Source organism: Vigna unguiculata, chromosome 9, assembly GCF_004118075.2.
Source record: "Vigna unguiculata cultivar IT97K-499-35 chromosome 9, ASM411807v1, whole genome shotgun sequence".
Classification (NCBI taxonomy): domain Eukaryota; kingdom Viridiplantae; phylum Streptophyta; class Magnoliopsida; order Fabales; family Fabaceae; genus Vigna; species Vigna unguiculata.
In genome coordinates, this window is record NC_040287.1 from 41,788,823 (window position 1) to 41,805,612 (window position 16,790).

The 16,790-nt window shown below is 32.7% G+C and overlaps 2 protein-coding genes across 5 annotated transcripts; one reads left to right on the forward strand and one right to left on the reverse strand.

Annotated features, from left to right (window-relative positions):
* The first annotated feature begins 1,618 nt into the window (after positions 1–1,618).
* LOC114162280 (B-box zinc finger protein 21-like) lies at positions 1,619–3,101 on the forward strand. Its single transcript, XM_028046108.1, has 3 exons — positions 1,619–2,009; positions 2,096–2,473; positions 2,603–3,101. The coding sequence occupies exons 1-3, from the start codon at positions 1,824–1,826 to the stop codon at positions 2,852–2,854; spliced, it is 816 nt and encodes a 271-aa protein (XP_027901909.1). The 5' UTR covers positions 1,619–1,823; the 3' UTR covers positions 2,855–3,101.
* Positions 3,102–8,678: 5,577 nt separating this feature from the next.
* Positions 8,679–16,440, reverse strand: LOC114196227 (transmembrane and coiled-coil domain-containing protein 4-like). Of its 4 annotated transcripts, XR_003606640.1 has the most exons (17): positions 16,017–16,440; positions 15,550–15,631; positions 15,019–15,417; positions 14,619–14,787; positions 14,386–14,538; positions 14,126–14,220; positions 13,819–13,910; positions 13,294–13,364; positions 13,068–13,203; positions 12,418–12,477; positions 12,243–12,328; positions 12,087–12,163; positions 11,930–12,000; positions 11,227–11,284; positions 10,987–11,133; positions 10,125–10,209; positions 8,679–9,276 (listed from the first exon to the last, which is right to left on the reverse strand). XR_003606640.1 is itself a non-coding variant. In XM_028086804.1 (16 exons), exons 4-16 carry the CDS (start codon positions 15,271–15,273, stop codon positions 10,990–10,992), a joined length of 1,467 nt encoding a protein of 488 aa, XP_027942605.1. In that variant the 5' UTR covers positions 15,274–15,417; positions 15,550–15,631; positions 16,017–16,157; positions 16,329–16,440; the 3' UTR covers positions 10,831–10,989. The 4 variants fall into 4 exon arrangements, 3 of the variants coding, with proteins under 3 accessions (XP_027942605.1, XP_027942603.1, XP_027942606.1); XM_028086804.1 differs by lacking the exons at positions 8,679–9,276; positions 10,125–10,209 and having other exon boundaries at positions 10,831–11,133; positions 16,017–16,157; positions 16,329–16,440; XM_028086802.1 differs by lacking the exons at positions 8,679–9,276; positions 10,125–10,209 and having other exon boundaries at positions 10,831–11,133; positions 16,017–16,231; positions 16,329–16,440.
* Positions 16,441–16,790: the final 350 nt, after the last annotated feature.

Genomic DNA, 16,790 nt, shown 5'->3' on the forward strand with positions numbered 1-16,790 from the left:
TTCTCTCCCATTTTCAGGTACTTTAAGATTTGATAAACGCACATTTTCATCCTCTAATATTAAAGATAGTATCAATCTTTATATGAATTAAACTCATATCTCATGTTATATTTGTCTTATAAATTTTCTTAAAGTAGAAATATTTTGGTAGATTTCACTTGGTGTTCATCAACAACTTAATCACTGATTTTCATTAATGTAAATTTAACGTCCAACAATTTTTTTTTCTACTAAAAAAACACTATTATTCAAGAAGAACATATGTTATACATACAAGGTAAAGGTAAGAGTTAACTTAACATTCCTTATTTAATGTGATAGGTTGGCTTATATTAATCTTTTAAATGCATAAATATAAGAAATAAAAACTATCAAAATATTAGTTCAAATAAGTGTATATGGGTTTAAGCTAAACAAAATTGATTAGTTTTTTAGTTAAACGTAAGAAATATTTTTTTTTTTCAAAAAGAATTATAAGAAGAAATTCAGTTTATGAACATAAAGTTAACATGCAAACATAGAGAAGACAGTTTAATTTCAAAGAACAAAGAGAATGATTTATATTTTCCTAACAAAAAAAGAACTTATTTGTCTTATTGTCCCAACCAACTCATCTCTCAATTCTTCCTTTACTATGACTCTGCTTGTACCATACACCTTACCTTCACTAATAATAATGTAAGAAAAAATGTTGTAATTCTTTTTTTCTATTCTTCATCTTAATTATCACATCATTTGTTATATATTCTATTTTTTAATAAATTACTTTTTAAATAATAAGCCAACGTGTTAATATTATGTAAGTTTTCTTCTTTATAAATTATATATAAATTGATATTTTTAAAGAAATCTTTCTTGTTTACTTTTGAATTAATATCTAATGCTTATGCAAGGGATGTCGTCACTGTGATCGTTAAAAACTCGAAAGCATGTGAATTTGTGTAGCTTTTCTTTCAGGGTCGTAAAAGTACTTTTACGATCTAAAATCAAGATCAAGACTAATAATTGTTCTAAATAACTATTTAATATGACTTGTTGGTATGATTAAACAAATTATGTAATCGTTAGATAGCTAAAGGAATTATAAAATATTTACAGCAGCATATCCGCGTACTCAAACCCAGGTTATATATTTTATTAATAGACATGTATTAAATTAGTGTCTCTTTATAATATCTATAAATTATAATCTAATTACGTTTTCAAGTTGTGATTATCTTTTAATTAATTTTTTTGTCCAACTAACATTGCAAAAATCAATGAAAAACAAAGTTGATTTTTGTGATTCAGAACATGTTACTAAGCAATAATGTGATTACTTAAGAGAAGAGATGATAGCTTAGAATTTTTTTTCTCTACTTCATGGTTTTTTTCTTCATATAACGTATTTAGTATTCTATTAGAACCACTTAAAGTTGATAAATGATAAATAACTATAATTACTTTTAAATATTTATATGTTACTAACAGTGGTAAGTGATTGCATTTGACATTTATCCAAATTAAAGAAATTGTAGAAATGAATAATTAACAGTATTAAGTGATAGGATAGGGAGAATAGAACACGTGTTTTGTGGCCTAAGGGAGATATTTAATGGCTTGAACTCGCATTAACCGAGTCAATATTTGCAAGAACGTGAAACATGACACCCTGACTCGCGTTGCTCGCTCGCTGATTTGACTCGTCTCGAGTGTATTTAACTTAACCGTGAACGATTCAGTGTTCATCTCCTTCATTTTCATTTTCATTTCAATTCAAATCAAAAACCTCTTTTCTATTAATCTAAGGTGGTCACACAACACAACACCTAAATAATAACAATATGAAGATCCAGTGCGATGTCTGTAACGAGAACCACGCTTCTTTATTCTGCACCGCCGATGAAGCCGCCCTCTGCGACGACTGCGACCACCGTGTCCACCACGCCAACAAGCTCGCCTCCAAACACCACCGCTTCTCTCTCACCCACCCCTCTGCTAAGCATTTTCCTGTCTGTGATGTTTGCCAGGTACTAATTACTAATTAAATGTTAATTAATTACTAATTATTACATTAATATTATTACTCATTAGTTTGGTTATGGTGGTGGTGTAGGAGAAAAGAGCTTTTGTGTTTTGTCAGCAAGATAGAGCAATTCTGTGCAAAGACTGTGACGTGTCCATTCATTCTGTTAACGAACTCACCAAGAACCATAGCAGGTTTCTTCTCACCGGGATCAAGTTCTCTACTTCTGCCATGCCTTATTCTTCTTCATCATCACCCAAGAAAAACCCAAACCCTCTTCTCGTTACTTCACACGCACCTTCCAATCCTCCTTCAACACCCTCACCTCCTAAGCCTGGAGGAATCCTGCAAACAAATCAAGCACCGGGTTTCACTGGTAGCAGCATATCAGAGTACTTGATAAACACTATCCCAGGCATGAAGTTCGAAGATTTTCTCGATTCCCATTCAACTTTTGATTGCTCTAAGGTTAGTTTCATCAATTAATTGCCGACCAAATTTAGTAACAAATGTTGGGATCTAATTTGAATTTTTGTTGTGGCAACTGATGTTGGTTTTATTGGATCTGCGGATTAACATGGTGATGTTGAATTGCAGAATGGTGATGAAATGTTGTCGGCGTTTGGTGAGGGAAACATGGTTTCGTTCTCCTCTGGAGGGATCTGGGTTCCTCAAGCGCCACCTTCTGCGGGTGCTGCTGCATGTTGGGAAGAGATGGGTGAAAAGAATGGGTACAGAGAGGGAAGGAAAGGTAGCGTTAGATCAAGTTTTGGCGATGATAATAATTTCGTAGTTCCTCAGATGAGTCCTCCCAGTAACGTTCCCAAGAAATCCAGGTTTCTTTGGTAGAACAGAGGCACCTCATGTGGTTTGAATTTCACTCTCTCCCCTTGCTTTATAGTGTTAATCTGGTTTTGTTTCCTTCTCCGTTGTCCTCTACTACTCTCTGCTATAGCTGCTCCTCTCTTGGGTTATCTACATACTACTCTATCTCTTCCAAATTGTAAATACCAACGTTTCCATAGAGCTCTCTGCGCTCAAACTTGGAATTGGTTCTGTTTCTGCTGCATCTTACAAAAGAACCAAGTTTTTAAAATTTAAAGTAAACGCTAATCAGATCTGGAGAAAAGAAAGTCTTGAATACAATATACTCTGTTAAACATTAAGAGAAATAGACTGCAACGCTGTTGATATCTGGATAATCCGGATGGATAATGATATTTTGATATTTTTTTAATTTATTTTTAATTACATAACTAAAAAACATAAAAATAAATAATTAAAAATAAATCAAAATGACGAATTAAAAATGAGTAAAAAAATAGGTTAATATATCATTATTCCTGTTATTTGGTAACATAAATAACTCTGGTTTATGCGAAAAAAAGAAATATAAAGCGCTAATCAAGAGCTTGTTGGTCTCTAAATAGCATCCCTGATTATATATTAGGATATTTTTCTAAAAAGGATATTTTCAAAATATTTAAAGTGGTATATATAATAGGATGATAAAAATTGTTTAAAATGCAAGTAACTATTCCTCACAAATAAAAATATTATCTCAATAAATACTATTATATATGATAATTAAGTCTGAATAAGAAATCTAAAATAATAAATTATGCATATTTGTTTTTTGGAACAGAGACAAAAATTGAATCTGAATTGTATGAGTTGGTTTTCACATTTTGGAACGAGAAAAACTGCTCATAAATGGTTCCGTTAGAGACAGACATCCCAGAAAGTCGGAAAGCTGGGCATGACGCTAAGACTAGGATGAAGTGGTTGAACTTTTAGTGAAGGGAAACTAATTCCTGAAAAATAACTAATACATGTCAAATTCAGTCTAGTTTGGAATTACGAGTTTACCAGAATTGGGATCCAAGAATTCCACTTCCCTTAAATATTCACACTCAGGCGATATCTTTTTTTACTCGGTTTTACACTGATATCAATTTTTTAAAATAATATTTAATCTTCAAAATTATCATATATATGTTTTACATTTATTTTATTTTTAGGCGATAGCATATCTTTGGTGTGAAATTGAAAGAGAATATTGGAGGCAGAGGAAGAACTTCGTATCCTCGTAAATTTCATTTTGCGTTTCAAAATTGGGTATTTATTTGAGAAGAAAAAGAAAAAGGTTGTGGGAAAGGATTTGTTATTGTTTTGAGGTTTGCGTTGGACAATAAACGACAGGAGTAGGTAAAATAGTTTGCTATGAAAAAACAGGATTGGTTAAATCATGAACACTGCCCTATTATTTATCATCACGCTGTCAACAATTATTGTTCATCTTTTATTGGCCAACAAAGTATCAAATCTTGTCAAATCTCCTTCTTCTCTACAAAACTCCATAAAATAAATTATAAACAAATAAATTATTACAAATTGCACTGTCATTTATAAATATTTTAAATTTTGGAAGGCAGTTGTTACAATTCGACTGAGTCATGTGTGAAAAAAGATCTGCTTGGAAATTGTTTTTGGCTAGACTGAGAAAGTGAGATTAAGAAAATGTAATAGAAAAGATAAAAGTTATAGGAAAATCCGAACACTTTAGGGAAAGATTAAAAAGAAGGGCTAGTGTAGTGGTGGTGCCTTCTCTAATTTTTAAAGGCTCAATTTTGTGTGTTGAAAGTTTACAAACACTTCATCACTCCTTCACATGATCCACATTATAGAATTCCTGTGTTCTGTTACCATGTTACCAAATCTCTAGTATTTAATTTCTAAATATACATTTTAAAACCAAACCCCACCTTTATAATTTAGTTTGTTCAGAAGAAATAGAGATCGTTAAAAACTCTATGATATTTTCACGTAATGTTATATTTTACGTGTCAGCTATTTATGGGTTCATTAAATTATTGAGGGTGATCAATTCATTCTCTTTAGATCTCGTTTTTTGAGAGTTTATGTTCTTTCGATACATAATAATCTTACATCACTTAAAAATTAAGATTTAAATACTCGTTTTTTCTTTCATCTTCTTAAACATTTTCTAACGACAAAATCGTATAAAAACACATATTCTAAATTTGACAATACTCCAAATGTATACTAATTGAAATAATAACTATTTAAAAACTTAATCATGAATTAAAAGTTCAAAATAAGAATTTCAAGATCTAAGTAATTATTATTATAATTTTAAAATAATTTATGTATTATTGGTTTTACCAGAAAGAAACTAACTTAAAACAAAATATTTAAAGTAAAGGAGAGTAAGCGACAACTATCACCTTAAAAAGAAAAAAAGAGTGAGTGGCAACTATCACCTTCAAAAGAAAAATGTTGTGAGAAAACTACTCTTGGAATCTTGTGACAATTTTGAACCTGTTGAAGATTCCTTTACCTTTTGCATTCACAATTTGATTCATAGATTGATTTCCAAATAAATGTTAGTAATTGAAATTTATCATCTTCACCTTCCTTTTCGCTACCCTTCTTCAACACTATTTTGGTACTGTTACTTTCTTTAGATTCTTACACTTTTTTTTTTATTTTATTTCAGGTCTCAAAACATGATAACTTTTGTATTTGGAGTTGTTCTGAGTATATTCATTATATGTTTTTGTACTATTAATCTATTTTAAAAATTGTGATAACCATTGAATTGATCTAAGACCATTTATTGGTTACATAGAAGGTTTATACCAATTGTGTAAAAAAATTCAAATTCTTAAAGAAATGAATATCTTCTAAATTACCTCATCAAGCACAACATGCAAAATTACAACATTTCATATATATATATATATATATATATATATATATATATATATATATATATATATATATTGTTATGAGTATCTAAACGTTGACATTTTATGTGCTGACTAAAATTTTTACATTATTGATTGCACGTTTCATTTCTAAAAATTAATATAACATTATTTTCGAAATACATATATATATATATATATATATATATATATATATATAATTATTTTATTACACTAATCAAACTAATTATAATCTTTTTATTAATTTCTCTTCATTTTTTTTATTAATTTAAATAACTACTGACCTAGCACATTTTTCCTTTCCTTTTTCTTTCTTTGTCACACTCCCTTTCCATTCAAACAAATCATTATAATTTTGTATTTGTTGGCTTTTTTTATTTGAGGATCTCTTTGATCAAAAAATTATAAAATAGGGTCCGTTGATTTTTTTTTTTTTAAATTGGGTCAAGTCGTTATTGGGGAGGACGCCTTTCATGGTGAAATCGTCCTCTCCCAAGCCGGTTTTGCTTTTTCTTTAAAAAAAAGTAATGTTATTTTTTTATAACGATTTATATTAAATTGAAAAGTGAAGTCCTCCTGTACTTCACTTTTCACTTTTTTTTTCAACTTTTCAATTTTATTTTTTTTTAGTTTTTCACTTTTCATTATTTTTTTAAATATTTCAGATTATTTTTTTCCTTTTTTTTAATTTATCTGTTTTGATTATTTTTTTCTTTTTCAGTTTTGATTATTTTTTTTTATTTTTTCAGTTTTCGTTATTTGTTTTTTTTTTAATTTATAAGTTATCAATGTTTTTTAAATTTATAAGTTATTTGTTTTTCTAAAATATATTAATTTAAAGTTAATTTTTATTCTATTAATTTTTTTATTGTTTATTTTTCCAATAAATTTAAATTAAAAAAATAATCAAAATTCATATATTATGAAGAAAAAAAATAAGAAAATAAAAACAAAAACAAAAAAAAAACAAAACAAAAAATTGGAAAAGGGAAGTCGTTATGCATAACGACGACTTCACTTTTTTCAAAAGCAAAAACGTTATAGTATAGTATGATATCACTTTTGAAAAAAATAATAAAAAAACCGGTCAGGAGGGGAGGACTTCACCTCCAATGTCGTCCTCCCCTTTGACGACTTGATCTATTTTCGCAAAAAAAAATTAACAGACCCATTTATACAAATTCGACTTCTAACAGACTCCAAAATACAAAAAAGTCGTATTTGTTAGTGGGTTTGGTAAATAAATGCATTTTTTATTGAAAAAGAAAAAGCCTAATTACTATTTGTTTTTCTTTTTCAGACAAAAAAAAAAGTAAAGATTCCGCATTCCGGGTATGGTTGTGCCATGCCAAAAGCCTCTAATATTCTAACGTGGTTGCTGACTTTACTTTGTCTTAATTAATTATGGATAGTGGATGGGCATGCCAACTATAATCACAAAAAAAAAAAAAGACAAATATTATAGGATTCTTTACCCAATAGCATCAAACAATCTTTGTAGGATTCACTTTGTATATGTACATACTGCATATATTATAAGTATTCTTCCTAAAGCTTTTTAAATTTAAAAACCTATGTCCTCACCCTAGTCACTCACCAAAAACTTCAAAAAATTCCTTACTAATAAATTACCCTAATATTTGTGAAAGAATGAAAACGAAACACAAACAATTTAAAAAGTACATGAAATTAAATATATTTATAATTTAAATATAAAATTATAATTTTTTTTTTCAAATTTTGATATAATTTGATCTTAAACTTTAAAAACAAATAAATATAATCTTTTTAATTTTATGACGTTAATATTTTTAAAATTTGCTTTTATTTGTAAATTTTTATTTATTTTAAATTTTTAAATTAGAATCTTAAAACTTGAGAAAATGATTACTTATTCTCTGGTGATCTTTGGTGAAATTCATCGCAAACGTTTCTTCTATAGATGGTTATTCTAATCACCTTTTTTTTTTTTTTCATGCTGGATTGTGTACTAGCCACGCTGTTGGGTATTATTATGAGTTTGTTGACATAGTTTTACGTCACGAGGATGCGGCGACAGTGAAGGAGATGTTTGGCACCAAGGAGAACATCAAAAGAGATCATGTTGATGTCGCTGTCAATCCTTGAGATTTGTGAGTTCAGGAACTATCCGCAGATGATGGGTTGTAACCTTGTGAAGGGACAACAAGATCAACACCAATTCGCATGGAATGAGTAAAGCCAAGTGGTTTAAATGAGTATCACACGTGAGTAACCAAACTCAGGTTAACCAAAGCCTCACACAAATAAAGTAAACAACTTTTGAAGTTTCAGAGGCTTTTATTTTATTTTAAAATAATTAAACAATTTAGAAATTAAAATGAAATTTGCTAAATAATATCCTTATATATATATTTATGGGCACATTCCAAATAAAGTTATTTAGAAAAGTTAAAATATTCATACAAGAATGTTTATTAATAGGAAGAGAAAATAAGAAAAAAAAATGTATATATTTATAAGTGATAAGAGAAAAAAAATGTGTAACCTGATAAGAGAAAAGGGGTTGGGTAGCTAGGGTTGGTGGCAATGAGCCTTACACAAATGGTGACAATCATAGTAACAAGGCCCTCCACAATGAAGAGGGCATTCCAACCTCATGCCCCAGCATCGTGTTCTTCCCTTGCATTCTGCATATTCTCCCAACCTATACTCTTCATCCTCATACACCTCTTTCTTCTTTGCTTTGTAATCATGCCCCTTCCTTCTACCATGCCCTCCACATCTCCACCCGCCACCTCCACCACCTCCTCCTCCTCCACCACCCCAACCGCCGCCACCTCCTCCTCCACCACCTCCACCTCCCCATCCACCACCACCACCACCACCCCCTCCTCCACCCCCACCACCACCCCATCCCCATCCTCCTCCACCACCACCACCTCCTCCTCCTCCTCCTCCATAATACAAGCTGTTCTTGACGTGAACTTTACCATTACTGTCGTAGGAACTGTTGTGTTTTCCTTTCACTTCTGCATTTATCCCTTGACTAGGGAAGGTTACAAATGTCGCATTGTTGCCTTCACTATGACTATGACTTGAAGAGTCGTTTCCATTTTTCAAATCGTCACATCTGAGCCCAACAATTGTCGTCAACAGTGCAAGGATTAGACAGAAGACCCGAGAACTCGTTCTCGAAGTCTCCATCTTCAACTTCACAAACTACACAAAACAAAATTTTGTACTACACATAAAGCACAATACGACTTATACATATATAGACATATGGTTGTGACAATTTTATTAGGATGTTGGATGAACAACTCAACACTGTGGGACCCCACTAAGAGAAATGTCTTAGTCCTCACTTTGTCCCCACTTGAGAGCCAGTTGGTGATATACGTTGTATTGTAGTACCTCGAAAGCAGCGAAGCCCGTTTGTTCCCAAACCTCTCCCACTAACGCTGCAAATTGGACCCCCTTTGCCTTGTTGCTTTCCAATAATGAACTGCCACCATCATATTCTATTTAGGATAACCTCTGCTTTTGTTTCAAAATAAATTCAGTAAAGAAAAAATTAATGTTTAATAAATTGAAAATAATTCATATAACAATTATTAAATGTAATGCTATAATATTCCTTAACGTTAATCAAATCTATGCATCATCATGTGTGTGTATATATTATTTAGTTATGACTAATTGCTTGGCCTTTAAGCCTACGATTTCATAGAGAGAATGTTAAAGCATAGCTTAAGGGGAAAGTTGGGTTGCTGTATTCACCCATCCACACCAGATATGTAATTCAAAATACATGCCTCCCACCATGCACGTGAAAACCAATACAAACTAAAAATTATCGATACCTTATAGCATTGAGGTATATCATAAATACAAATAAAATGATGGTAAATATAAGATTGAAATGAACATCATACACATTTGGTCCTACTTTGCTTTAAATAAGAAAACTGGGGATCATTGAGACTCAAAATGTTATGGCACAGAAATCTTGACCATTCCATTTCAAGTCTCGAGCACCAAATGTAATTTGGCTTAGCTACATCACGTTCGGGAAAACTAATTATTTTCCAAAATCTTCGTGTATATCAATATTACTGATTAATTCTTCTTAACATATATTTAAATGTTTCAATTTTTTTTTTTAAAAAAGTCTACACATCACATGAAGATCAGTAATTAATTAAAGGCCATGATAGTCTTCCACTACCTAACAACGATATTTTAGATTAAGATGCAACCAATAATCTGTTGAGTAAACAGTATATTGCTTGTTTGTTTTAAACTCAAGCTGTTTCCCGTTTTCTTCCAACACCAATCCTCCTTTCACACTAGATTAATTAGCTTGGGCAGTGTTTAAATCAAACCTGTAATGGTAAGCTTTTGTTGTCTGTTTCCTTTTGTTTACTTCCCGCGATGGACAATAATGCACTGCCAGACAGTGCTCTCCACCTGCAGCCATTTACACATTTTTTTGTCAATTGGTGAGCAAATAGTTACCACTAATAATTTAAACAAAGCTATTTATGTCTTATTGTCCATGTAATTTTCATGTAAAATATAGAAAGGGAAACATATTTTCCATCTTTCTTTCCACCGCACCATACAAAAAAGCACAAACTTTCTTATCCAACGTTACATCTTAAATCATCCTAAGGTGGTTGACAAAAAAGTTCTTATCCAACCTCTAAACAAAGGTTGTAGTTACAATTAAAAGTTTTTCTGTAGCTTGTATATAAAGCTTCATTACACACTCTTCCAGGTCCTAGCCACATTTTGGTAGTTGATAGTTTAGGTGTGGCCTTCCTTAGAAGCTAGTCTGTTTCCAAAAACTGCCAAAAAAGAAGTAAGCGTATTGCATGTGTCTAGAATAGATAAAGCATAAGCCTAGAAGAAAAAAATATCCCGATGGTAATCTCTCGGAAAAAGAAAAACAGTTGAAAATAAATGTGGAAGAATAAAGAGAAAAGGGAATAATTAAAATGAAGCTAATTCAAGGTGTTGGAGTACTATAGGTTGTTAAAACTCCCATGTATCACTCATTAACACAGTTCATAGAATGGAGAAAAAGGAAAAAGAAAAAACTCGAGAACTCTTTTTATTATGATTTAGAGGCATTTACAAAACACTACGACGATTGAATTAATACGGGTCATTCTTAACTACCCTTCACATGGCAGCCTCAAATGATAGTAACATTACAATTCATAACTAAAACTTAAATTATACTCATCACATGGCACTCTTTTTTTCCTCTGGATTCACTTCTCCCGTGCTTAAAACAGCACAACAATTGTCCAATTGAAGCTCCTCCAGTATTTTCAGTGTCATCTGAAGGTAGGAAGAGTGGCCTTCTATAACATGTGTCACATCAACCTGCAAAGCAACAAAAAGAAAAAATGGCACCTTGAAGCAATAAATCCTTGCAAAAAAATTGTTGCATTGAGTATAAAATGGAAAATAGCTTACATTCTCAATGCCATGAACGTTAACAGGTTGGATTCCAGCTAATCCTTTAGAGAGTAAACTGTGCATTAAAAAAAGATTGGAAATAAATCTACGACCTTGTGGTCTTTGGCGAGTATGATTTGTAGCACGTCAAAATTGACGGAAATCATGTATTTCCTTCCGGTTTCAAGCTCTCGGATAAGGTAAGTAGCGTTAGAGTGAGTGATAAATTATTTTCCCAATTTTGATGTAATAGACAAGTGTAAAGTAATTTTCATTTCAGATTTTCGATCTAATTTCCACCAAGTCTGTTTTCAGCTCAAGACACGGAACTACTGACATGGAGCAATTGGCAGCAGTATTTAGAATTCTCCGGTACACGATGAAATATTACACAAAATTAAGTTTTTAACAATAATAAAAAATTGTGTATACCTCAGTGGTGCAATTGGAATAGCAGTTACTTGATAAATTCTGACTGAGCGTCTTACGAATTGCTGTCCCATGTTATAAGAGTATATACTATTGTTCTTGTTCTAATTTCAGTAAAAATAATTTTTAAAATTCATTTTTCCCTTATCTATCTCTATCACATGTCTTAACTAACATTCTCTTTTCTATTCTCGAATTGTTATGAAATTTTGTGTGGTGTGGACTCAAGAATTTCTCAAATATACAACAGTTGCTAGTGAGACTTAAAATATCTCCTATGGATAGCACATACCTAGCACGGAAAGTTACACCTAACGTCCAGTCATTGGAAGAGTATGCATTCACAAACCTTCCGGCCACCACCTGCATGGTGGCACCATCATTAAATGCTAAATAATAAAAGTTCATGGATAGAATAGTAAGAAAAATTGTTGAGAAATTCCAGGCACCTGTCTAGCCTTCTCCCAGCTTTCGTCCGAAATTGAGATGGGTGCTCCAAGCAAAACAACCTTTTCAACTATTCCAGCTGCATAAGACAACACGGTATGAAGAAATTATAAAGCAAACAATATAAATTTCCAAACACATGGCGGATTCCAGATTACCATGGTCTCCATCGGCGTGAGCCAAAAATTGGAGACATTTGAAAATAACGCGGGCTCCCAATGAAAAACCTACTAGTGTCACAGGCCTGGATCATACATAGAAAGCTACCAAATATATTGGATTATACAATGAGGCAACATTATTGTCAACCTTTTGCAATTTAGATGGTGTCACCTGTTTCCTTGCAAGCCTGTTAACAGCACTTCAGAAAGCACCTTACCAGCCTTGTCTGATCTGCTCCAATAAAGAGAAAACCAGGCTAAATATAATGTAAAAAAAATTAAATGGACATAATAGATGGTTCATAAAAGATACTAAGTACCATCTTTCTGTTCAAGAGAAACCAGAAGTTAAAATTGTTTATACCTGCCACGACGAAGACAAATTTGACATAGTGGCAACTGAAACATTGATGTCCACAACCCAATGCAATCTTTGCAAACATATAGTTTCTATTTAGTTTAAACTAATGGATCGTGTTGGTTGAATCAAAGGAGGTGAAATGGATTATAACAATACTAATAATATATTCTTAAGATCAAGAGTACTCTGGAAGCCTATAACCTGAAATTCAAACCAACCCATCATCTGTGTTAAAAAGAAATTTATAGCTTTTTTTAGTTTAAATTAATTGATCATGTTGGCTAAATCAAAGGAGGTGAAGTGGATCAGAATCAGCAGGTGAAGACTCATTAATTACGTCCATAACAATACTAAAAATATTATATCCTTAAAAGATCACGAGTACTCTGGAAGCCACCTCAAATTCAAAGCAACCCATCATCTGTGTTTAAATGGATACTACAACCAAGAAAGGCACTTACCTGTCCACTGCAATTGCCCATTTGCTGTCAATAATATCAAATGTGGCAAGTAAAGTTGTTGGCCATGCTAGTGCTGTAACTAGTGAGCTCAATACTGTCATCATGGCACCATCTTTCATCAACCGAATCGTAACCTCTACAATATTATAATCACCAAAACCTTAAGTTTGATGTCAAATCTATTTAATCATTACTCGAACATATACAGGGGATTCAGAGAAACTACGTGAAGTAAGCCAGTCCCGGACCGCTGTGCTCAGTGCAATCAAATTTTTAGACTCGTATTGGAGCACGTACCTATACGCACAGGTTGTTAGTATAAAATATTAGAAATACTAAGAATGTAAATTCAGGAAGAGGGTTATTATTAATTCATTAGAACAAAGTTATTTACTGAAGAGGAGCACATAAGTTCTAATAAGACTTGTGACTATTTACATAATCTTCCCTATAGCGTACGCGCTTTTATGAAAATAACCAATTAAAGATTGGGAATTAAGTTTTAGGACAAAAAAATAGAAACCGATGAAAAAACTTGACTAAATTATCAAATAGTGTGAGAAATTTTGAAGTAATTGACTTCTTCTTGGCCCAGCCCACACAAAAAGAAAATGTATTAAAGGTGTATCTCAAGAAAAACAAAGCCACAAAGAGGAATCCGAAGATAAAACAGCTTTTGACCACAGAAGAGCACATTTATTCTATGCGTTGCAGCAACAAAATTCTAGCCGTAGAAAATATTTTTTCATACCTCTCCATGTTATCATTGAGACCTTCCCAAGGTTCTACGAAATCTTTCTCCGTAAATACTTGCCCAGAAATGGAGATTCTAACTGCTAGGTGCTGAAAATTGAAAATAGAGGTTTCCCTTCAAATTTCAACAATCATATTAGGGTATTTCACAATTAACTTCAATAAGATCCTCCTGGGTTCATCAAGTCAAGCACAATACAAAATGCCTCCTAGTGAACCTACCAAGTGTTCCCGATCCAGCCAAACCCTGAAACTCCTAACAGTCAGAAGTAATTAGTATAATGTAATGACATTTTGGAACTTACGCCTTCATTACAGCCTCCAACACTTTTTAACTCAAATTCCTCTAGACTTCCAATTCTTGTTGCCATCTTACTACCAGTAAGGCCAGCTCCAGCAGCTGGATTACAAAAGAAGCAAGTCACTTAGCATTAATCCATATATATTGAAAAACTGGAAAAGTCCCTTTTGCCTCAAATAATTAGGTTGGACGTATAATTTTAGTTGTTCAATTGACGCTGAATGATTTCACAACGTATATAAACCAAATTTAATTTTTTTACACCTCCAAATGATGCAGCCACAGCCACAGATCCAGCAGCAGATCCTGTAGCAGTTGCGGCAGCTGCAAATCCACTAGCTCCGATGGCAGGAACAAGACTGCCTAGCGCAGGAGCCAAAGCACCCAATCCATGAGCAATTGCCGGGGCAGCCAAGCCTGTCAAAGCATTTCAATGATTAAGATATTGCTATTATCTCACCTTACTTTGAGTTAGAAATGCAGTATCGGATACATGCCACCAGTTACAGCCATTAAGGCTCCTCCAGTTATAGCAGCTGCTCCTATGATACTTCCACGCTTCCATTTATCCTGGCTAGTTTCTGAACCTACAGATTCTTCTTCCTTAGCACCTTCTTTACTCGCTGAATTCATTATAGAAAAAGCAACCATAGCCTCCATTGCTTCCTGTAAAATATCACGAAGAAGGTAAACTTTCAGAGATACAGAGCTGCCGAAAACCAGCAAACCATTGAGACATTAGACCATCTACATCACATTATTAAAGAAAGAACTTTGTTTTGTGAAATTCACACATCACAAACATAACATACAAGATTCACACGTCACAAACGTAACATATAAATTATAATACTATATGGTGTTTGAAATGCACGCTAATGTTCCAAGCACACAGACCATTTCAATCCATTTGACACCAAGCCATACAGAAAGCAACCGCAGAGCCACACGGTGACGAGCATCGTAGCCCTGCCTTGACTTGTCAGTGTCTGCCACACAAGCCGCAACTAGTGTGTACAGAACTGTCACTTTCCTCTGGTAACCAATACGGGTTGCCTCCTCCAAAGATTGTTCAAACGTTGCGATTTCTAGTGTCCCAGAAACTTTTTTCTTTTCAAACAGCATAGCTGAGCTCTCCGTACTGTCACACATATCATCCTGGCTCCCAGTTTTCTGTCCACTTGGAGAATGGGTAGTAGAAGTATCATTCAAGCTCAAAGCCGAGGCATCAACAGCTTTGGTCAACTCAGCTTCTTTCTTTGATTCACCACCTTCCTCTGACAGCAATGTCAACAACTGGAATGAAGCAACCATCATTTTGTTGTTATATTTTAATTTTAACAAGAAAGAAAAGAAGCGATATGTAAGCCATGAAACATTTCTAATCCACAATATAGAAAATGAAAATGAAGGGAATGAACAACATACAGATCCAAGGTGATGTCTGAAAGAAGAGGAACAGGCAGTTTCCTTTATGCCCTGCCAGGAGTCTTCATCCACTTCGAGGAACCTGTCAATTTTTATCATCATATTGTTATTACGAGTTTAATCCTGATATCACTTACACTTCTAATACGATCTTTACTAATTATTTAAAAAATCAATCATCATAATTATCATACACATAAATGCCAACAATCTATAATTTCCCTCGATTCTAATTAGTTGAATTCTTATAAGTGGCTTCTTAATTTAATTCCAAGAAGTATAGAAAGAAACTCGTAACAGAACAAAACAGAATTAAAGATTATATATATAAAGAAAAACCTAATAAGTTTAGAATCAAATAGAGAACTGACAGGTAGAATAAGCTATATATCCAATTATCATCTTACAACACAGAATCAAGACCCGTATATTACAACAATGATTTTGTTATGTTTATTTATGAATACCTAAAAATTGGGCAGAGTAAATGAGAGTTCTGGTTAAACCAGAGATCCGGGTCATGAGTTTGAGAGTCGGGAGAAGTAGTCTTTGTTGGACGAATCTGAGAGTGGTGAAGTGCGAAAGCGAACAGAGAAGCTGTTGTGTGTCTACAAGTAGGCGACAAGATCGAAGTTTTTTCTTCCATCATTTAAAACCAATGGAAACTAAGGCGTGAATTGAACTGAAATGTGGATGCAATAATCGCAATCTATCATCTCCCTACAACTTCAAACACAAGAAAAAGAAACATGCAGTTTTTCTTAGATCAGAATGTAAACCTCACTGTTGCGATTTCCTTTACTTTTTCAAACTTCTGAATCGCTTCTGGCTCAGACGAATGAATGATAGAAAAGTGCTATTTCCTCTCGCACTAGCGGGAAACCATGTTGCTCGCCGTAACTAGAGCCTATTTTCTTAAAAAAATTACATTTTTGTATTTATTTTAAACATAGTTTCTTTATAATTCTATTAAAATTACATTTATATTTTTTATCATTCTAATCACGACATTCATTTTTTCGAGGGAAAGAAATTACATTTTCTTTTAGGTTATAGTTAGCTCTTAAACTATAAGTTCTAAATGAAAAAAAAAAAAATCATCACAATTATGTTGTCCCGTTGTCTAATTCAATTTACATTTACTCTTACACAGTCACATTATACAGATAACACTATATTATATGATGAACAGTACAATTTTTGAAAAAAACATGGTACGAAGATAACGATGGCTATATACA

Bases quoted from the DNA above. Each gene is read 5' to 3' on its own strand.
- LOC114162280 (XM_028046108.1), top strand. From the start codon at position 1,824: ATGAAGATCCAGTGCGATGTCTGTAACGAGAACCACGCTTCTTTATTC. The intron at 2,010-2,095 runs GTACTAATTACT...GTGGTGGTGTAG, and splicing joins CTGTCTGTGATGTTTGCCAG to GAGAAAAGAGCTTTTGTGTT. The intron at 2,474-2,602 runs GTTAGTTTCATC...GTTGAATTGCAG, and splicing joins CAACTTTTGATTGCTCTAAG to AATGGTGATGAAATGTTGTC.
- LOC114196227 (XM_028086802.1), bottom strand. From the start codon at position 16,198: ATGATGGAAGAAAAAACTTCGATCTTGTCGCCTACTTGTAGACACACA. The intron at 15,632-16,016 runs GTATTCATAAAT...AAAAATTGACAG, and splicing joins TTACTCTGCCCAATTTTTAG to GTTCCTCGAAGTGGATGAAG. The intron at 14,221-14,385 runs GTGTAAAAAAAT...TTTGTAATCCAG, and splicing joins TGTGGCTGCATCATTTGGAG to CTGCTGGAGCTGGCCTTACT.